Source organism: Herpailurus yagouaroundi, unplaced genomic scaffold (genome assembly GCF_014898765.1).
Source record: "Herpailurus yagouaroundi ecotype Mexico unplaced genomic scaffold, PumYag 141, whole genome shotgun sequence".
Taxonomy (NCBI): domain Eukaryota; kingdom Metazoa; phylum Chordata; class Mammalia; order Carnivora; family Felidae; genus Herpailurus; species Herpailurus yagouaroundi.
The window spans coordinates 26,743,476-26,766,091 of NW_024412396.1; the positions used below are offsets into that span (position 1 = coordinate 26,743,476).

A 22,616-nucleotide genomic window follows, 5' to 3' on the forward strand; every position below is an offset into this window, starting at 1 on the left:
GGGGCCCCGCCGCCGCCGCCGCCGCCCCCCCGCCCCCCCCCCCCGCCGCGGGAGCGCAGCCCAGGCAGCGGAGGGGCTGTCCTCGCCGAGGAGGGCTGAGAGGGCGCGGGCGGCCAGCGGGCGGCCTTAACCCCGTCCCTATCGCCGCCCCTTTCTGCTCGCCTGTCGCCGCCGTGCATTTCTGCCTTTTCTTTTGTCTCTTTCCCCCGCGCGGGTGTGGGGATTGTTGGTGAACAAACGTGCAGCCTCAAGATGGCTGATGGCAACGAGGATCTGCGAGTGGACGACTTGCCAGGGCCAGCCTACGAGAGCTATGAGTCCATGGAGCTCGCCTGCCCCGCCGAGCGCAGCGGCCACGTAGCCGTCGGCGACGGGCGCCACATGTTCGTCTGGGGCGGCTACAAGGTCAGTGGGCGGCCGGCCGCGGCGGGCGTCGCTCGGCTGGACCCCGAGTCCGGGTCGGCGGGGGTGGGGTGGGGGCGGCAGAGCGGCCGCCCGGACCCCCCTCTCCGCGTCGCGACTGTGCCCGTCGGTGCATTTTCTTGCGAGCGGGCTTCTCCTCACCGGTCCCCTAATCCGCGCCGACGCTCCTGGGCTGCTGTCACTCCAGCCCTCTGCTTACGGGGCCCGCGGCGGCCCTGGGCGCTGTGGATGTTGGAGCATTGTTTGGGGGAGGGCACGTTGGGCGGCGCACGACTACGATACGTGTTATGTTTTAAAAGGTGGGGCGCGGGTGGGAGGTAAGAGAGGTGACGTTGTGTGATGTCACTCTTACCGTTTGTCGGCCCGCTTAGAGCACTTCATTCTCTGCAGCTGGGGTCCTTTGGATACCGTTGCTCGCTTGGGCAATAATCGGGGTGTAGGAAAACTCTAGAATTCCCGAAGGCCGCAGGGATGGCCTTATTCAACCTTCCCGCCTGTTCAGGAGGCCTAGCTACACCTGTGCAGATGGCCATCACCCTGCTGTTTGAACATTCCAGGGCTGTTATGCTTTCAGCTGAGAAAGAGTTGACAATTTTCAGAGGAAACCCCTATTAAGAAAACTAATGGAGAAGGCGCCAGCAGCAACCAAAACATCAATAGCAACAATTGTAACTACCAAGTTCAGCTCTCTGACCCCTGCTCATAAACAATGATTAGAGCCAGTTGCATTTCTTGTTACCACTGGCTTCTTGTTACCAGGTGTCTCCTGTTTAAACTTTGTTCTCTAGTTCTCCTGCCCTTTTGCTATTAGAGCTTCTCAGTAACGATCCATATCCTAGCACTGGCTCATTTCATTCTCTGGGGTTGCTCTGAGACATTCCTACCAAAAGTTAACTCTTTTTAGTCCCGTTTGGTCTTAACATTGATCTCCCTGCCCCCATTTGCTTGAGATCTGGTCCACTACACCTGTGTGCTTGATGACTGACTTTATGACTCTGGTCATAGGTTTTAGCTTCTTGCACGTTGATCTGGTCATAACTGAACACTTTTGAGATGACTGTCAAAAAAGACAGATGGAGTAAACCACTGTAGCTGTCCTGACTAATTTAGTTTAACCACAAAAGCATTTTTTTTTTAATTTTATTTTGCCAGTCCTAATTAATCTGTAATGCTTTCCTCGGCCCCCAGTGAATAGCTGGTTAGAGGACGGTACTTGGTAGGAGGAAGAGGCAGTTATGTAGTGACCCTTATTAAAATGTCAATCCATTGGAGAAAAGTTAACCTGTTAGTCAATCACACTGTGGTCTAAACTACATATTCATAATTCCGTTTGTAAAAATCAGCAGCATTGAAGGAACGGGACTTTTCTTTGGGGAGTGGGGAGAGCAAGGGTTGTCAGGAAGGACGATTTTTTTTTTTTTTTTAATGTTTGTTTTTGAGAGAGATCAAGGTAAGGGCAGAGAAGGGGGGCGGGGGCAGAGGACCCGAAGTGGTCTGTGAAGGGTCTGTGCTGACAGCAGAGAGCCGGATGTGGTACTTGAACCCATGAACTGTGAGATCATGACCTGAGCCGAAGTTGGATGCTTAACAGACTGAGCCACCCAGGCACCTCAGGAACGAAGGTTTCTGAGGGTGAGTGTTTGAGGGCCCAGAAGTGTAGGATTTAGGCAGGATGACCAGTGATGACCAGTGAAGTGGAATGGTTCCAAAACTGGCTGTCCTCAGTATTTTGGCTAGAACTCTGAAAAGCCCTTGGATATTGTTTTTGAGGGCAATAAACCTTAGCTTCCCACACAGTAGTCCCTTTCCCTCTTCAGACCAGGCTGAGCTATTCCGGGTGAGCCTGCTGTCATGCTTCCAGCCTTCTTTTTGTTAAGTGGTGGAATAGAAAGAGAAATGTCTACAAGGCCACGTGCACTAATTCTGTATGGTACTCAAGCTTATTAGACTCTGACACCCATTCTCCATGAACTGCTATTGTTCACCGTATGTTGACATTGTTCAAAAAGTGGGGAGGTTCAAAGGCTAGGAAGGTCAGGCAGTGATTAAAGTTGCCAATTCAGGGAAAGGAGGGTAGAATGCTGATTCCACACTTACTTGCCAAGTAATCTTGGGCAAATTACTTACCTCTAAAAAACCTGTTTTCTTGTAATCTCAACTACTTTTTAGGATTGTTATGAAGATTAAAGAAAGTAATCCATTGGGGCACCTGGGTGGTTCAGTCTGTTAAGCGTCCGACTTCAGCTCAGGTCATGATCTCACGGTTCTTGAGTTCGAGCCCCGCATCAGCCTCTGTGCTGACAGTTTGGAGCCTGGAGCCTGCTTCGGATTGTGTCTCCCTCTCCCTCTGCCCCACTTGTGCTCTGGCTCTCTCACTTAAAAATGAACATTAAAAAAAAAATTTTTTTTTAAAGAAAGTAATCCGTTGATAATGTTCAGATAGTTCTGGCATATGGCAAACTCATTCTGTTAAGAATTACTATCTGAAGGGAAATGGAGCAGAACAACGAACAGAAAATTTTGCATATTGACTGAATAATTGCACACTGGCAATTGTGCCATCTGTTTCTTGGTAGAGAATGGATGGATGAGAGTAAAAAATGGCTAGAAAACGACACGTGTTAGTGTGAGTCAGGCACTCACACGGTAGAACAGTCTTCAGTGTGCAAACGGTGACATAGCTTACCTCTCCTGAAGTCATGCAGCTGAAACCTGGTGAATGGTCTGTTCAGCATAAAGTGACATTAGAGATTTCCTAGAGATTTTGTAACTTCCTGCATCATTGCACCTGCTGCATCAAAAACATGAGTTAAGGGTTATCTATATTAAGCACTACTTTGAGTATGTGGCCTGGAGCAAGGAAGACTGTCCACTTGATAGTATTGTATTGTTAAGACCCATTTCACATCTCATAACTCTTATTACTATCTCAAGGTAGATATGAAAAAATATACAGTAGTGCTTCTTTAGAATACCAATTATTTTTTATATTTGCTATATTTTTTTTATTCTTCTTAGAGTAATCAAGTCAGAGGATTGTATGACTTTTATCTGCCTAGAGAAGAACTATGGATCTACAACATGGAGACTGGAAGATGGTAACTGTGGATATTATGAGGGGGACTAAAAAATTCAAGTAAGGTTGCAAATAAAAACTCTGTGAAGCCCATTCTAATAAAACTATTTTATTTGAAGACGCAGAGTTATCTCTGTGTTCTAAAGCCAACCTTGTACTAGTTTGGTTCAGCTGCTAAGCTTAGATACATTAGCAACTCTTCAGTAATTAGTTGGTGATTTTATTTTTTAAGTTTATTTATTTTGAGAGAGAGAGAGAATCTCAAGCAGGCTCTGTTCTGACACAGGCCTGGAACCTACGAACCATGGGATCATGACCTGAGCCAAAATCAAGAGTCAATATACTTAACCGACTGAGTCACCCAGGCGCCCCTACTTGGTGCTTTTATGACCTTCGAAGAAACTTGTATTCAGAGCTCTATGTAGTATCATTGTAATACTAAAATAAAGAGGTAGATAGAGGCTTCCAATCCTGGAATGAAAATGTTATAAAAGTTCCATATGGGGGCGCCTGGGTGGCGCAGTCGGTTAAGCGTCCGACTTCAGCCAGGTCACGATCTCGCGGTCTGTGAGTTCGAGCCCCCGCGTCGGACTCTGGGCTGATGGCTCAGAGCCTGTTTCCGATTCTGTGTCTCCCTCTCTCTCTGCCCCTCCCCCGTTCATGCTCTGTCTCTCCCAAAAATGAATAAACGTTGAAAAAAAATTAAAAAAAAAAAAAAGTTCCATATGATGTTTTTTCAAGATGTTAGATCTTCTGTTACGTGGAAAATGAGAAAATAATTTCTAGATTGTATCTGCTAGAAATAAAGGTGGTGTTTTATTTTAATGAGCTCTGCCATTAAAGTTTCTATACAAATCTCTTTAAAATAGTGTGTTTTGTTTAAAGAAAGAAGTTAAATTTGCCTTCCATACAACTGGCGATATTCTGAAAAGGATCTTTTGCCAGTCTTGTGACAGTGGTCCTCAAAGAGGCTCTTGGCAGAATCTTAAGAGTTCAACTAAAAATGGGGCGCCTGGGGGCGCCTGGGTGGCGCAGTCGGTTAAGCGTCCGACTTCAGCCAGGTCACGATCTTGCGGTCCGTGAGTTCGAGCCCCGCGTCGGGCTCTGGGCTGATGGCTCAGAGCCTGGAGCCTGTTTCTGATTCTGTGTCTCCCTCTCTCTCTGCCCCTCCCCCGTTCATGCTCTGTCTCTCTCTGTCCCAAAAAAAAAAATAAATAAAACGTTAAAAATGGGGCGCCTGGATGGCCCTGTCGGTGAAGCATCCCACTTCGGCTCAGGTCACCATCTCACGTTTGTGAGCTTGAGTCCCACTTTGGGCTCTGTGCTGACAGCTCGGAGCCTGAAGCCTGCTTCAGATTCTGTGTCTCCCAGTCTCTCTGCCCCTCCTCCACTTGCCCACTGTCTCTCAAAAATAAATAAATGTTGAAAAAATTTTCTTAAAAAGTTCAACTAAAACTAAGTCAGGATTATTTCTGTACATAGCAAATCAGTGTTGATCTGAGCTGTTGGCTCATCTGTGTTTTGTTGGTTTTTTTTTTTCAAGAGAGAAATTGATAATGGTATTCCTTTAATAGGGGAATTCTACGAATTTTTAAAAAATTGAGCCCCATAAAGAATTTGTAAAACTAAGCCTGCCAAAGTTAAAGCTTAGCATAAAGTGATAGAGTGAGCAGAAGACTTTAACAGTCCTATTAATACTGTGAATCTTAGGCCTTTTTGATTCAGATTCATTTTTAGATTCAGAAGGATTTAAAGCATGCAAAGCACTCCCAGGAGTGCCTGGCCTAGAGAAAGTATTACCCACGTGCCTGTAGTAGTACATTAGGTTTGAATCAGATTCATTTGAATGGCTAAAAGGTGACTAAATAAAACACACTTGTGGAATTAACCGGTCAGGAGTGGGATGTTTTCCTTTTAGGTACCTGGGTGACTCAAAACCAAAAACAAAATAGCCACTTATGGTTATATCAATAAAGAGCAGGTTAGTTTGAGAAACATAAAATGGTGTGCTCCTGGGCTTCCAGAGCTTCTCACCGTCCCTGTGTGTGGGGTCAGCTGGCGCAGCCTGTGGAATGGGTGAACAAAGAGGAAGGAACTCATTTCTTTGAATTAATTTTAGATGTAGACGAGACCCCCAGACGCTATCTAGCCGGCCAGCCCATTTTATTTTTTCCCTTTATTGTGGGGATAGAAGAAAAACAAGTAACTTTTGCATTTCTTCTCTTTTTGGAAACATTTACATTCAGTCTTTTTGCCCTCAGGAAGAAAATTAACACAGAAGGGGATGTTCCTCCTTCGATGTCAGGAAGCTGTGCGGTGTGTGTGGACAGGGTGCTCTACTTGTTTGGAGGACACCATTCAAGAGGCAATACGAATAAGGTGAGTGTTTCTAAGGATTGTGGTTTAAGAGCTCAACTAAACATGGGGTGCCTGGGTGGCCCTGTTGGTTTTTACTCTTTTTCAGACAACCTCCAATTTCTAAGGTTAGCCCATACTTATTCCTGTCCCGGTTAAAACATGCATGTCCTTGATAACGGTATGAATGTGCATTTTAGTATTTTGTCTACAAGTCCGTATTTCTCTATGCCTTTTGTAAAGTCAACTTTGATAACTTGTTTGCAGTAATTTCCTGAGTGGGTTTTCTTTGTTCTCTTTGCAGCTGTGGTTCTCTTAGAACCCTGGGGTGTTAGATAAATATTAGCAAACCAAATGAAAACAAGATGCAATGATGAGGAGCAGGGTAAAATGAACAGACCACCACTCGGCTATGAGGATAAATTAATACAGAATTTTATATACTAAAATTCCTGTAATATGGTACCATAAGGTACTGTTGTTCAGACTTTGTGTTTTTTCCAAATAGGAAAAAGATTAACAGTTGTTTTCTCAGGCCAGCAAGACACAAATATCAATCAGAAAGATGCATATGATTTAGGGAGTCTCTTAATAAATTTATTTAGCAACGTAGCACCTTATATACTGAGCACTTGGTTAGACATTGGAGACACAGAGACGAATGATACAGTTCCCATCTCTAGGTGCTCACATCCTAGAGGGGATACACATAATAAGTAGATGGTTCCAGTAGCATATGATAAGAAGAAACATAGAGCCTGGCTCATAAAATAGCTCAGTAAATATTGTTAAATCTGAAAAAGAATCCTTGACATTGTGTTTGGCAGGATGGAGGAAGAGAATAAATAAAGTCTTTAACCAAGAGGGTTGAATAGAATCATAACTGGGAGAGGTAGCCAAGATGCAAGTATCAGGAGGCAGAAATATAAGCAAATGTTTTGTTCACGGAAATGCTAAGTGGTTTGGTGTGACTGGAGCATATGGCTGACAAAGTTTCAGACTATTCCTAGGAGCTCTAGGGATTTCTTTGAGATGCCTTGGGACCCCTGTGGGAGGAGCGTCATGGTGTTAGTCAGGCTTCAGATCACCCCCCTACCCCTCCATCTTAACAGGTGTAGCTCTACTTCAGTTAGGCTTTTGCTTAAGATTTTGTGTGAAGTAAGGGTTCTGTGCCTAAAAGATTTTGTGAGGCACTGCTACAGGCTGTAGTGGAGGTGTGTGTGTTTTAGGGCAAGGAAGAGAAAAAGAACCTTAACACCACATGAAGCAGCTTGGGGAAAAAAAGAAGCCGTGGCTTTAGGGGTAGACAGAAATGGCTAGAGTTGAGTATTTTTAAGTCTGATCAAAAGGAAGCTTAGGAGTCTTGGGAGAAATAAAAAGATATACATATAATGGCCAGGTCTCTTCAAGTATCTGGATGTGAAACCTTGGAAAGACAGACCAGTACTTAATCTTTTAAGATTTATCCTTTGCTCCCAGAGTTAAGTAGGCGCTTAAGACATGTTTGTTAAATTGAAGGTGAAATTGCTAAGTTGAATTCTTTTGGTGATACCGTCTTCAAACCCATAAATTAGATTAGCATAACTCAAAGTGCCTATGTAAGGCACAATATACTTCTGTTTCTTCATCAAAAAAATGAGGCTGTTAAACTGAGAACAAACTGAGGGCTGATGGGGGGTGGGAGGAAGGGGAGGGTGGGTGATGGGTATTGAGGAGGGCACCTGTTGGGATGAGCACTGGGTGTTGTATGGAAACCAATTTGACAATAAATTTCATATATTTAAAAAAAATGTGGCTATTAGGGAAAAAAAATGAGCTCAACAGGGTGCTTAGCGACTTAGGTAATTTATATTCTGGCATAAGTTCCTTATGTATATTTGGAACAGTAACAGTCTGTAGTCACAATTGTAGAAGCACTGAATTAGATGACATTCCTATAGTCATAAATCACAACAAAACTAAATGCCAAGGTTGAGTTTCTTTTGCATAACCAAATCTAACTGAAATCATTGCTTCTGACAGTTCTACATGCTGGATTCAAGGTCTACAGACAGAGTACTACAGTGGGAAAGAATTGATTGCCAAGGAATTCCTCCATCATCAAAGGATAAACTTGGTGTCTGGGTATATAAAAACAAGTGAGTTAGCCCCGTAGGTTTGGGTTTTTATGTGCAAAGTGGTTTGCCATTCAAGTATCCATAGCCCATAAACACTGTAACCCTAGAACATAACTTCTAGGGCCCATATGAGGATTATGTGAATTAATACATCAAAGCACTCAACACCTAAGACATAATTAGGCACAGTAGGCATTATTCTATGAATAAGAATTTTCATATACTCAAGCATGCCTTCTCAGTTCCTAGCATGACAAAAGAAAAACTTCTTGTAACTTCCTAACCTGTGGATGTTAGAATTTTTAGTGTCTTGGTTTTTTATCAAACAGGTTAATATTTTTTGGAGGTTACGGATATTTACCTGAAGATAAAGTATTGGGAACTTTTGAATTTGATGAAACATCTTTTTGGGTAAGTGAAGTTTCATATTTGTATATGGTCTACTTAGTATGTTGAAATAATACATCTTACGTGTGCTAGTCTTGTTCATTTTGCCTTGTTCATAAACCAGACAAGGATATGTAATTTTACAAATATTATTTGAAAAATAACTCAGATTCTTACTCATTTTCTGTAGAATTCAAGTCACCCAAGAGGATGGAATGATCATGTACATATTTTAGACACTGAAACATTTATCTGGAGTCAGCCTATAACTACTGTGAGTTACTGAAGAATAATGAATTATTAAAGTAAGGCTACCTAGAGGAGAAAGGGAATTGGGAGGTGGTGTAAAATTGACAGTTCATTCTTGTTTTTCTGGAGAAAATCCATTGCTTTCATTATTCTCCAAGAAGTCCATACCTCAGAAAAGTTTAATGAATGTGTGGACTAACCTGGCATCTACTATCTAATAGATGTTAAGGGGTATTGCTTATAACTAAATAAATGACCTGGCAGTAGACTGTTAAATTAATTAGATTTCTTTTTCCTCTGACGCAGGTGTCTTATAATGTGCTACCTTTTTATTTAAAAAAAAAAAATAAACAGGCATTCCATTAACTAGTGCATTCAGTAATATATCTCCAAAATCTAAAATTACAGCTCCTAAGGTTAGTACTGCTGTTGACTAGACATCTGCACTTGAGCTTAAAAGCTCAAGCGTCTTGCATACCCTCATCCCACCTCCAGAGAAGACTGGTGTTTATTTTAAAAAATTGCTTTTGTGACTTTTATAGGGTAAAGCACCTTCACCTCGTGCTGCCCATGCCTGTGCAACTGTTGGAAACAAAGGCTTTGTGTTTGGAGGCAGATATCGAGTAAGTTTGTGAACAGTTTCAATGATTTGCTTATGAGTCATTCAAAATGATAATTACTTAATTATCCTTTTTCAGGATGCTAGAATGAATGATCTTCACTGTCTTAATCTGGATACGTGGGAGTGGAATGAATTGTATGTATCACTTTAGATAATTTCTAAGATTTTTTAATATTTTTATTCTGTTAGCATAGAAATTTAAGCAGGTAAATAACTGAATTTAAATAAACATGATGTCTAGATCCTTAAATAAGGAATTTTATTTTTTGATTTCCTGTTCCACAACATGTGCTCAATGTTTGTTGGAAAGGTCTAAAGTTCACTCTGCCTTCTAAAAACATAGTTAATACCAAGCATGCAGCTATTAATACCAAGAAGCTTTTGGGGCACTGGGTGGCTCAGTCGGTTAAGCATGTGACTTCGGCTCAGGTCATGATCTCATGGTTCATGGGTTCAAGTCCTGTGTCAGGCTTTGTGTTGACGGCTCGGAGCCTGGAGCCTGCTCTCTGGATTCTGTGTTTCCCTCGCTCTCTGCCCCTCCCCGACTTGTTCTCTCTCTCTCTCTCTCTCTCTCTCTCTCTCTCTCTCTCAAAAATAAATAAAACATTTAAAAAAATTTAAAAATAAAAAAAAGTACCAAGAAGCTTTTTAAATCTAAAGTCTCTTCTGTCAAATATTCTGTATAAATTTTCACAGAAAATTTAAATATTTTTCCATATTAAACAGTAGCTACTTTTAAACACAGATATTGTAACTTAGCTATTATTTTCAGAATTCCACAAGGCATATGCCCAGTTGGCCGATCTTGGCATTCACTAACACCAGTTTCTTCAGATCATCTCTTTCTCTTTGGAGGATTTACCACTGATAAACAGCCACTAAGTAAGTCCTTTAAAAATATAAGAAATCATTATCATTCATATGTAATATATAAATAGAAGAAAATAATTCAGTCTATTTTAGATGTATCAGAAGGCTATAGGGTTGGAGGTTTGCTATTATTTTTGATCCTATAATAAATCTATAATTGTTTTTGTACTATAACATCCATCTATTCTGTCCAGTGCAGCCCTTAAAAGCTCCACCTAAGGGTTGTGACATGCAAAGGGCTTACTTGATTAACTGCAGGGAAAAACCAGGATATTTACTTTCTCTTTCTACTTACAGTTTATTACCTTTCTTGCTAAAGCTGTGCCCTTTAAACATGAATGTCTCATTGACAAAATAACGTATTTCATGGCTCTTCTTTCTTTGCTTCAATCAGGTGATGCTTGGACTTACTGCATCAGTAAAAATGAATGGATACAGTTTAATCATCCCTATACTGAAAAGCCAAGGTAGGAAGTATTTAAAAAGTAATTCTTGTACATCTTTACGGACTTCAATTATTCAGTACAAGACTGGGGACACCTGGCTGCCAGTCAGTAGAGCATGTGACTCTTAATCTCAAACAACCCTGAGTCTCACGTTGGGTATAGGGATTACCTAAAACCTTAAAAAAGATGTACAAGACTGGTAATGATTGAGGAAATTGTGGCTGCATTACATCCACTATTCTTATGATAAACACCCTAGCATTCACTAGGGTTTAACATCCTACCTTTTTTTTTTTTAATGTTTGAGAGAGAGAGAGAGAGAGTGCACACGTGTGAGCATGAGTGGGGTAGGGACAGAGAATTCCAAGCAGGCTCTGTGCTGGCAGTGTGCAGATGCAGGACCCAGTCTCAGGAACCGTGAGATTGTGACCTGAGCCCGTATCAACAGTCAGATGCTTAACAGACTGAGCCACCCATGCGCCCCTAACATCAAACCTTTTGAAAGAAAAGAAAACCAATGCTATCCTTGTATTAAATGCTTTCTTTTCTGTCATGGTGCATGAAAAACAGGGCTGGATGTTGACTTCTGCTGTTTTTATCATAAAATTGATGTAGTTAAAATTTATAATCAAGGTGTTTACTCCAGTGAATTGAACTGCTTCTAGGTTTGTCACTTAAAAAAAAAAAAAAAACTGGAGAGAATTTCAAAACCTTGAAGAATGTATATGGGGGGGGAAATCCAGAACTTTCTATTAGATTGGTAGGAGCACTGTATAACAAATACTAAATCAAATCACCCAAAAAGAAGAGTTATTTTTGTTAATCTCAAGAAGAATTCTTACAAAAACTGCCGAAGCAAATGATATAGTCACAACTGGTATTCAAAGCATATTTAGGTAGATCAGCCTGCATTTCCCCACAAGTCTCTAATTTCAGTACACTTATGCCATAAAGGCTTCATCTGGCAGAACAATTCTCCCATAGAATTACCAGGCCTGAGACTTTGAGTAGGTCAGGCAGATTCACAGCATCCTTCAGATTTTTTCTTTAATGTCAACTGACCCTGCCTATGAAAAGAAGAAGATTGAGAGGGCATGTAGCACACATCTCCCGTAAGATTTTTATTGCTAACAAAGACCTAGAGAACAGATCATTCAGTTCAAACCCGTCACTGCATAAGTTAGGACTGGACCAGATAGATAAAATGGTAACATCCAGATAAAACAGACATTAATAGATTTTTCTAGCTTTTGCTACTTAAGATAATTGCTGCTCAACATTAGGTTTTAGTCTGTACTGAAGATCTCTAGTCTTTATTTCATCATTGTGTTCGTAGTGTAAATTGTCAACTTGGTGTCTGGGTAACTTAAAACTCTTGTTTTAAATTAGATTATGGCACACAGCTTGTGCCAGTGACGAAGGAGAAGTCATTGTTTTTGGTGGATGTGCCAATAACCTCCTTGTCCATCACAGAGCTGTAAGTGTACTAAGTATACTACCCTGTATTAAAGGACACTTCATCATATTTCTGAAACTTGTGGAGTACTTACTTTTTTAATATGTTCTTCATTTTCTATTTTTCAGGCACACAGTAATGAAATACTTATATTTTCAGTTCAACCAAAATCTCTTGTAAGGTAAGTAACTTTTTACTTGGTACTCAGATTATTTTAAATTAGTGCTCTTGAAAAACCAGGCTTACAGATAATTTAAAGGCATTGACAAGTTTCCATTGATGAAACTAGTTCTTTAAACAAAGTGGGCTTTTGTTTTTTTGGTAATTCTTCAAACAGTAAATTTATTTTTCTCTTGTCCACTTTCAGGCTAAGCTTAGAAGCAGTCATTTGCTTTAAAGAAATGTTAGCCAACTCGTGGAACTGCCTTCCAAAACACTTACTTCACAGTGTTAATCAGAGGTTTGGTAGTAACAACACTTCTGGATCTTAAGGCTTCATAGATAATGCCTCTGATCACCTTGCATGGACAGCAATTCTGTAAACATCAGAGAGTGGCATCGTTTGTATAATTATATGCATTGTTGTAGTTTGCAGCTTTTTGGTTTTAATGTGCATGTGAATGGCCTAGAGAACCTATTTTTGTGTCTAAAGTTTACAATAAATGTATTTAACACCAGTAACTGTCTTCTATTAAAGCAAAAGAAAATGATACTTGGCTTTTTACCCCAAGGAATGGTTATTATATTTCCTTTTTGGTAACTTCAGGATATATAGCTATAGAAACATACTAATTATTCTTATCACTATCAAAATGGTGATGTTATTTTTTTAAATTTATATATATATATTTTTTTTTTAAATAGCAAGAGTAGTCTTTTGTATTTACAACACTGGCTATATGTATAATTACAAAGTGTTTTTTTTTTTACATTAATTTCAAATGGAACAACATTATCAACAGGACTAAGCTGGTAAAAGAAATTTTGGAAGGACCAACAGCTGTTTAGTGCTTTGACCTTAATGCTTTGGTATAGGGGCTGGGGCAAATGGGTCATATTGACTGTAGGTAGCCATTGTCTCATCATTTAAAAAGTGACAGCTTTTTAGCTCATAAAAGAATGGAAATGACGTAGGACTTTATTCTCCATTTGTTAGGAGACAGAAGAAGAAAGCTGTGTCAGGAGTCTTTAGTGGTAAGCCTAAAATTGCACTTATGATATCCTAGGTTAAGATACTCTGTAACATGCTGATAATTACTAGAGGTAGAAAATAAAATGGTACAGAACTGAATGAGATTACAAGGAAGAAGTGAGGATGAAAAGTGAAGTTGTATAAATGAATGGAAATGATCAATACCATTTTTTCTAGGTGTTATTTCTTAGGCTGAATTATGTCTATTTTAAATCTGGTCTAATATATTTTTTGACAAGTATAGGTAACGGCAGAAGGCTTCCAAGACTTAATCCTAAATGTTTAACTGCCCCCAAGCCCCACCACCGCACCAGAACACGAAAAACCACCTGTGATTGGCCTGTAACAGAGCTCTGACACTGTACACGGTAGACAACCAAGTCAGTGTCCGAGCAACTGAGCCACTTCACTCCAGTTTCTGTACAACATGAAATGAAAACTTAGTATTAACCTCCCAAATTTTAAGAAAACGTAGGAGAACACCTACAGATGTATACAATTAGCATTTAACTGTCCACAAATATTTTAGGAAATCCTATCCGCGTTTCCTCTCTATAAAACTGAAAAAAAAAAAACCAGTAAGTCCTTTTGGCGAATATAGCAAGGCAATGTTTAGTTCATTTTTAAATGCGGAAGTCTTGTTACATGGTGTGTTTTCATCTCTGAACTTCCAAAAGGCTATAAAATTGGCTCTTCTCAAATATTTTAGGGTTTCATTTCAGCTATTTTCTTTTTACATTCAGAAGATTGGGTGCAGACACTTTGACTTTGCCAGGAATATTTCTTGATAAATCCGTGTCCTAAAAAAAGAGAATTGCTGAATATCTTCACATGCTATATGGTAGTCATGTTTCTTTTATGATAATTATGTGCCCTCTGCTGTCAAAAGAAAGGCATTTCCAAAATTTCCAACTGAAATGATCGTATTTTACTTCTTCTAGTAAGACAGCATTTTCTACCAAAACAAGAGCTGCAGCTTGGCATGTATTAAAGAACCAAAAGTAGAAAAGTATAACTGCTAACATTTTTAATTGCACCACCCATCTCCAGACTTCTGGAGGAATACTTTACCTTTACACTGCGAAATAAGTCTTTTTCTCTTGCTGTTGCTTCTTTGGAATGCATGAAACTATTCAAGGCTGTTTTTGCAGCTGTAAATAGAAAATAGAAGAATCTACTTCTGTGCAGAGAAGAAGCGATCAAAATCATTCATAAAAAGATTTTAAATACCTTTTCCCTTTTTCTGAACTCCAGGAGTAAGTTTCACTTTGTATCTTTAAGAAGGAATTACATGTATTACTAAATAGAAATTTCAAAACAATTCATAACCATTATGTCAGCTATTTTGAGTAAACTAAAGACGACTTACTTATAGTTTGTCATGGTGGAGTAAGGGGCACAAATTGGGATGGCAAATAGTAATACATCTTCAGGATGTGGCTGCCCTGTCAAAGAGTCAAAGAGATTTTCCTAAAAGGGAAAAGAAAAACAATTATAAAATGCATACCAGTCCTAGAAAAAGGAAAACTCTAATATTTCAACTCATATTTTTATCATTTTTATCTTTTTCTGATAGATCTTTTCCCCCACCCTTCCCTCGATAGACCTTCAGTCTTAAGACCAAATGGTATTTATACTTCTATTCTTTACTAAAAATTTTTTCCATAGCGTAATTCTCACATGATTTTCAAAATGGCACTTGTAAATACATACAAGGGAAAAAGGAGAAAAAACTTGTTGGGTAACAGTACATTGCAGAAAACTGCTATGGATTAAAAATAATGTATAATAATGACCACAAATAGATTTAAATCCATTGCATGGAAATGAGACTGATATTTTGGCTAGACCAGTAGTTCCTGACCACGGGGATTTTTCTGTCCCCATTCCCCACTCGCCTCCGCCCCTGGACACTTTTACCTGTTCTTAAGGAAGAATCTTTGGTGGGCTGCTTATAAGATGAGCCATATTTATTTAGCAACATGAATAACCTTAGACAAGATGCCTGGTGTTCAAGTAGTGTTTACTATGTGCCATGGACTTCTCTAAATGCTTCATGTGTATTTTCAAAACAACTCTCTCCTGGTAAGGACAATTATCCCCACTCTTCAGATGAGGAAACAGAAGCACAAAAAACAATGGCTCAAGGTTGCAATTATATGTAGCAAAGTTAGGATTTAAACCCAGAATGTTGGACTCCAGAGCCTGTGATCTTGTCTTAGCTTTTAAAGTTTTAATTGGTGCTTGCTTCGGCAGCACATACACTAAAGTTTTAATTAGTTAGAAACTGTGTGTCAAATGTTTTGGGAACTAGACTGTAGTCATTCTGTGTCACTGTAGAGACCCCGACACAAAAATCATACCTCATTACCCTGTTGATCCAGATCTTGCTCTTCCTGCTCCAAACATAAAATTTTAAAAGTCAGCTATAACTTAAATTGAAATTCCACATGATTAAAAACTATGAGGAGAAAAAAATATTAATATAGCAACATTGTTACATTGAACCAACAGGTTATGGACCCCAAGAATGTATTCTTCAGTGTCACAAAACTCTAGTGAATTAATTTGTGCATCTAATATTTTATTTTATTTTTTTTTTAACATTTATTTTTATTTTTGAGACAGAGACAGAGCATGAACGGGGGAGGGTCAGAGAGAGGGAGACACAGAATCTGAAACAGGCTCCAGGCTGTGAACTGTCAGCACAGAGCCCAATGTGGGGCTCGAACTCACGGACCATGAGATCATGACATGAAGTCGGACGCTTAACTGACTAAGCCACCCAGGCGCCCCTGTGCATCTAATATTTTAGAGAACAGTGCAATTCAAAGAGAAAAAGGATTGTTCTCTGAAGTGTTTTTTTTTTTTTTAAGGACTTTCATTTGGAGTACATGCTAAAACAGTAAAATGTAAAATGCCAATTTAAAATTACAACTAAATCTGATGTTTGCCAAAAGAAAATGGAGAATCCTAGGGAACAGAACTTTTATTTTTTAGTCTTTCAACAGTCTTTTCAACAACTATTAAGGTAAGCTTAGGGGCGCCTGTGTGTCTCAAGTTGGTTAAGCGTCTGACTCTTGATTTTGGCTCAGGTCATGATCTCACCAACTGTGAGCTTGAGCCCCACATCGGGCTCTGTGCTGTATGGAGCCTGCTTGAGACACTCACTCTCTCTCTCTCTCTCTCTCTCTCTCACACACACACACACACACACACACACACACACACACACAATAGGTAAATATAAAAGAAAAAGGTAAGTTTAATTTTGTTTTGCTTTGCTTAGATTATCTCCAAATAGATTTTTTATGTATGATTCATTACACCCCAATATTTATGAGTTTACAGTTTACAGAATTACAAATATGAGAACAGTGTAAAAAAATCTGAGGATCAAACTGAGTTATAACATCACTAAACAGTAACATGGTCCAGAGGAAAAAAAACAGTAACACATTTAGAATCGCTGTAAGTAAGCATTATCTGCACTGAACAGAGCAAACCATTCTAACCAAAGCTTTAACTGCAATAAATAAAATACAGGCTAAGTGAAATTTTTTCCAATTTTATAAAATAATCATTTGCTCAAGATTTCAAGATCTCAGGCAACCATCTTAACTGGAAAAAAGTTAACTTCTAACTGGTTCTTCAACCAGAGCACTTGGCAGTTTCAACATTATGTAAGATCATACAGCATATATTCTCATAGAAAAATCTAGAGTAGCGCAAAGTTATTCCTACTCCTCTTCAAGATAATCCCAATTATTTGTCTTATTTTAACGAAGTTCCCACTAGAATCAAAGCCTCTCCATACAATTCTTTTCTAAAGGCTTGTGATAAATTACTTACCTATGAACATGACCATTTTTACGCTTACATCCTGGAAATGTAGTCTTTTAGGTTGTATGTCTAAAATGACTTTCCCATTAAGGATAAAGTTACCACTTGTCCTGGTTTTAGCACTTGTAAGCCTCATATTTTGGGAACCTGAGGTGGTTAGTGACCCTAATTAATGAAGCAAAAGCCCACATATGTGTGGTAGCCTTACCTTGTCATCATGTGGATCATCTACAGCCAAGTCTTGTAACTCTGGAGTTACAACCTCAAGGGAGGGAGTTTCTTTCTTTATGCTGTCTGAAGCCCTTTGTCCACCTCTAGGTTTCTGGGGCTGTTTCTTCACAGGTTCATCCTTTGTTTTTCCTTTCTTCCCCTTCTTCCCCTTTTCTTCTTTGTTTGAACCTGCAGACTTTAATTCATAGAGGTAAAATAATGTAAGTATGTTCAATATTGTCAATATTTTAAAAGTTTTTTATTTGTTTAATTTACACCCAAGTTAGCATACAGTGCAACAATGATTTCAGGAGTAGATTCCTTAATGCCCCTTACCCATTTAGCCCACCCCCCCCCCCACAACCACTCCAGTAACCCTCTATTCTCCAGATTTGAGTCTATTATGTTTTGTCCCCCTCCCTGTTTTTATATTATTTTTGCTTCCCTTCTGTTAATATGTTTTGTATCTTAAAGTCCTCATACGACTGAAGTCATCATATGATATGTCTTTCTGTAATTTCGCTTAGCCTAATACCCTCTAGTTCCATCCATAGTTGCAAATGGCAAGATTTCATTCTTTTGATTGCCAGGTAAGACTCATTGTATATATATACCACATCTTTATCCATTCATCCATTGATGGACATTTGGGCTCTTTCCATACTTTGGCTATTGTTGATAGTGCTGCTGTAAGCATTGGGGTGCATGTGTCCCTTCGAAAAACCATACCTGTATCCCATGGATAAATGCCTAGTAGTGCAATTGCTGGGTCCTAGGGTAGTTCTATTTTTAATTTTTTGAGGAACCTCCATACTGTTTTCCAGAGTGGCTGCACCAGCTTGCATTCCCACCAGCAGTGCAAAATAAATCCTCTTTCTCCGCATTCTTGCCAACATCTGTTGTTGCCTGAGTTGTTCATTTTAGCCATTCTGACAGGTGTAAGGTGGTGTCTCATTGTGGTTTTGATTTGTATTTCCCTTAAGATGAGTGATGTTGACCATGTTTTCATGTGTCAGTTGGCCATCTGGATGTCTTCTTTGGAGAAGTGTCTATTCATGTCTTTTGCCCATTTCTTCACTGGATTATTTGTTTTTTGGGTGTTGAGTTTGAAAAGTTCTTTACAGATTTTGGATGCTAACCCTTTATCTGATATGTCATTTGCAAATATCTTCTCCCATTTCGTCGGTTGCCTTTAGTTTTGCTGATTGTTTCCTTCTCTGTGCAAAAGCTTTTTATTTTGATGAGGTCCCAGTATTTCATTTTTGCTTTTGTTTCTCTTGCCTCTGGAGACATGTTGAGTAAGAAGTTGCTGCAGCCAAGATCAAAGAGGTTTTTGCCTGCTTTCTCCTTGAGGATTGATGGCTTCCTGCTTTACAGTTAGGTATTCCATCCATTTTGAGTTTATTTTTGTGTCTGGTGTAAGAAAGTGGTCCAGGTTCATTCTTCTGCATGTCGCTGTCCAGTTTTCCCAGCACCACTTGCTGAAGAGACTGTCTTTATTCCACTGGATATTCTTTCCTGCTTTGTCAAAGATTAGTTGGCCATACATTTGTGGATCCATTTCTGGGTTCTCCATTCTGTTCCACTGATCCGAGGGTCTGTTTTTGTGCCAATACTGTCTATATTTTAACAAAAATGTATTGAATCCTACCATATGATAGGCCGAGGTCTGGATGCTCCTTAAAAAACAAAGGAAGAGGGGCGCCTGGGTGGCGCAGTCGGTTAAGCGTCCGACTTCAGCCAGGTCACAATCTCGCGGTCCGTGAGTTCGAGCCCCGCGTCAGGCTCTGGGCTGATGGCTCGGAGCCTGGAGCCTGTTTCCGATTCTGTGTCTCCCTCTCTCTCTGCCCCTCCCCCGTTCATGCTCTGTCTCTCTCTGTCCCAAAAATAAATAAAAACGTTGAAAAAAAATTTAAAAAACAAAAAAAAAAAAAAAAAAAAAAACAAAGGAAGAAAAGACTTTTAGATGTTACTTACCCCCAGCAATTTCATGATGAGTTCACGTTCTTCTTCATCTTGGTCTTTGTATTTTTCCTTCATTTTTTTCATTTTACTCTACAAAATCAAAAGATTTTACTTGGAAAACTTCAATTAAAAAATGTCAACAAATGTTTGTAAAGAAAAGGTGCTCCTGGGGCGCCTGGGTGGCTCAGTCGGTTGAGCGTCCGACTTTGGCTCAGGTCATGATCTTGGAGTCTGTGAGTTCGAGCCCCACATCGGGCTCTGTGCTGACAGCTCGGAGCCTGGAGCCTGCTTCGGATTCTGTGTCTCCCTCTCTCTCTGGCCCTTCCCTTCTTGAGCTCTGTCTCTCTCTCTCTCTCTCAAAAATAAACAAACATTAAAAAAAAAAAATTAAAAAAAAAAAAAAAGGTGCTCCTATTCTCTGTCAGAAATGGTTACCAAGCAAGGTACCATTATAATAAACAACATGGAGGCTAAGAGATGGATAAACCATAGTCCTCAGCCTCAAGGAGTTTACCATCTGGTAGAAAAAAATACATATAAGAGCAAGGATAAATTAATGCAACATATTCTAAATGCAAACATTATTCCTAAGATACTTCAGAGAAAGAAATTTCTTTCAGCTTAAGCAAGAACTGTGGGGAAGAAATAAAGTAAAACTTGAAAGTCTTAAGTAAATTTTATAGTATCAGGGATTATATAAAAAGCAGGATTATAAGGTAAAAACAGGACAGTATACTAACAGCAAATTATTGCATTTGGTTGGAGTCAGGATATACATATAGAGGAAGAACAGGAAACAAGGCAGCAAAGCTAGTCTGGATAAAGGCAAGGCACTTAAGGCTTTGAATTTTCTCAACAAACTGGCTTTAATCTTTACCTTTTACCTGGGCTACACTTCCAAATCACCTAGTAATTTTTTTTTTCATCTAGTAATTTTTAAAAACAGACATCTAGGCCTCACCTCCAAAGATTTTATTTTTGTCTTTATTAATCTTAGCTGGGGCCCAAATACAAATTTTACAAGATCTTATAAATCTTGTAAAATCTTTACAAATTTTAAAGATTTCTTTAAACAGGACACAAAAAAAACTATAAAAGATTGATGATTCAGATTTCATCAAAATTAACAGATGCTGCTCATCAAAAACACATGAAAAAAAAGCAAGACTGAGGGTGCCTGGTGGCTCAGGGAGCTGAGCATCTGACACTCAATTTTGGCTTGGGTCATGATCCCAAGGTCATGGAATCAAGCCCTGTGTTGGGGCCCTTGATGAGCATGGAGCCTGCTTGGGATTCTGTTTCTCCCTCTGCCCCTCTCTCTCCAGCTCAAGAGCTCCCTCTCTAAAATAAAAAAATTAAAAAAGGAAGCCTGAAAAGTATTTCTAACCTATACATCCAAGAAAAGACCTATATTCAGAATTTCAAAGAACTCATATACATTAATGACAAAGCTGGACAACCTAATTTTTACAACTGGGCACTTCAAAAAGAGGACAGATGTGTAATAAACATGAAAAAGTGTTCAATATCATAAGTATTCAGGGTCATACAAATTAAAGCCAGAATAAGACTGTGGTATATACATGCTTGAATGACCAAAAGACCCCTGATGATACCAAATGTTACAATGCAGAACAATTATAATTCGGATATTCTGCTTGAGAGGAAATTGGTGAAGTACTCCAGAAAACTGGTAGTTATCTACTAAAGCCAAACACAACATGAATGCTATAAATCAGCATTCAACTCTTAGCTATACACAACAGCGATTAAGATTTTTTTTTTTTTTTTGGTGGGAATACTAATTAGGCGCAAGTGTGGGCTTTCTGGAAGAGTGAGTACTGGAAACATTTAAGTATCACATGATGGTGGCTTCACAGATACATGTGTGTTTAAAAATTCACTGATCTAAACAGTCTAGATTTGTGCATTTTCCTATATGTACATTATGCCTCAAAAACAAAAACAACCCTGAAAGGGGCACCTGGATGGCTCAGTCTATTGATCGTCCGACTTCAGCTCAGGTCATGATCTCACGGTTCGTGGCTCTGTGCTGACAGCTTGGAGCCTGGAGCCTGCTTCAGATTCTGTGTCTCCCTCTCTCTCTGCCCCTTCCCCACTTGCACTCTCTCTCAAAAAAAGTAAAAGCATTAAAAAAAATTTCTTTTTAACCTGACAGTAAAATGAACATTATCATGAAACTGAACCAAGAAATGGAAAACCCAATGAAAAGAACAGTTTGGAAAACAGAAGTTAGGAAACTCAACTTTGAAGAAACAAAACTGAATGGACCTATCATCACTGGAGAAAATTTAATTAGCATATACAGTACAACTTTGGTTTCAGAGCATAATCTGTTCCATATACATGCTTATAGTCCTAAGCACTTGTATATTTTTTGTTTTAATGTTTTATTTATTTTTGAGAGAGAGACAGAGTGCAAGCAGGGAGGGGCAGAGAGAGAGACACAGAATCCAAAGCAGGCTCCAGGGTCTGAGCTGTCATCATGGAGCCCAACACAGGGCTTGAACTCAGACCATGGGATCGTGACCTGAGCCAAAGAAAGCCGCTTGGCCAACTGAGCCACCCAGGTGCACCCCCCCTCCTTTTTTTTAATGTCTAAGCACTTGTATATCAAAGTGAATTTCTTTTTAAAAAATTTTTTTTTCAACGTTTTTATTTATTTTTGGGACAGAGAGAGACAGAGCATGAACGGGGGAGGGGCAGAGAGAGAGGGAGACACAGAATCGGAAACAGGCTCCAGGCTCCGAGCCATCAGCCCAGAGCCTGACGCGGGGCTCGAACTCACGGACCGCGAGATCGTGACCTGGCTGAAGTCGGACGCTTAACCGACTGCGCCACCCAGGCGCCCCTCAAAGTGAATTTCAAGAACCATTGGCTCCATTGTGATCCAGCATCACATACTACTCGTATTCCAAGATATTGCTCGTTTATCATTAGCTAAAATTTATTAGAAATGTGTGCTGCTCTTGTGAAACACTCACAGAACAAGTTACTGGTGCAGCCTCTCTGGAAAACAGTATGGAGGTTCCTCAAAAAACTAAAAATAGAACTACCCTACGACCCAGCAATTGTACTAGTAGGCATTTATCTAAGGGATACAGGTATGCTGTTTCAAAGGGACACATGCACCCCCATGTTTATAGCAGCACTATCAACAATAGCCAAAGTATGGAAAGAGCCCAAATGTCCATCGATGGATGAATGGATAAAGAAGATGTGGGGTGTGTGTGTGTATGTGTGTATATATATACATGTATATATATATATATATATATATAGTATGTGTGTATGTATATATATATATATATATACATGTATATATATACACACATACACACACACACACACACACACACACACACACACAATGGAGTATTACTC

At 39.5% G+C, this 22,616-nt stretch overlaps 2 protein-coding genes across 3 annotated transcripts in view; one reads left to right on the forward strand and one right to left on the reverse strand.

The window, feature by feature from the left end:
* Positions 1-6: 6 nt before the first annotated feature.
* On the forward strand, positions 7-12,678 carry KLHDC2 (kelch domain containing 2). Its single transcript, XM_040477076.1, has 13 exons — positions 7-405; positions 3,442-3,521; positions 5,761-5,878; positions 7,877-7,992; positions 8,301-8,382; positions 8,549-8,632; positions 9,150-9,230; positions 9,306-9,364; positions 10,002-10,111; positions 10,494-10,566; positions 11,935-12,022; positions 12,130-12,182; positions 12,369-12,678. The coding sequence occupies exons 1-13, from the start codon at positions 253-255 to the stop codon at positions 12,490-12,492; spliced, it is 1,221 nt and encodes a 406-aa protein (XP_040333010.1). The 5' UTR covers positions 7-252; the 3' UTR covers positions 12,493-12,678.
* Positions 11,643-22,616, reverse strand: part of NEMF (nuclear export mediator factor) — a 57,786-nt gene continuing 46,812 nt past the window's right edge. Inside the window, exons 27-33 of one of the 2 annotated variants that reach the window (XM_040477074.1) lie at positions 19,224-19,301; positions 17,245-17,442; positions 15,557-15,592; positions 14,563-14,663; positions 14,424-14,467; positions 14,265-14,344; positions 11,643-13,993 (exon numbers count right to left, since the gene is read on the reverse strand). In XM_040477074.1, coding sequence (XP_040333008.1) covers positions 13,916-13,993; positions 14,265-14,344; positions 14,424-14,467; positions 14,563-14,663; positions 15,557-15,592; positions 17,245-17,442; positions 19,224-19,301 — 615 coding nt within the window. In that variant the 3' untranslated portion in view covers positions 11,643-13,915. The remainder of the gene's footprint in view (positions 13,994-14,264; positions 14,345-14,423; positions 14,468-14,562; positions 14,664-15,556; positions 15,593-17,244; positions 17,443-19,223; positions 19,302-22,616) is intronic. The other variant, XM_040477075.1, reaches the window with a different exon arrangement.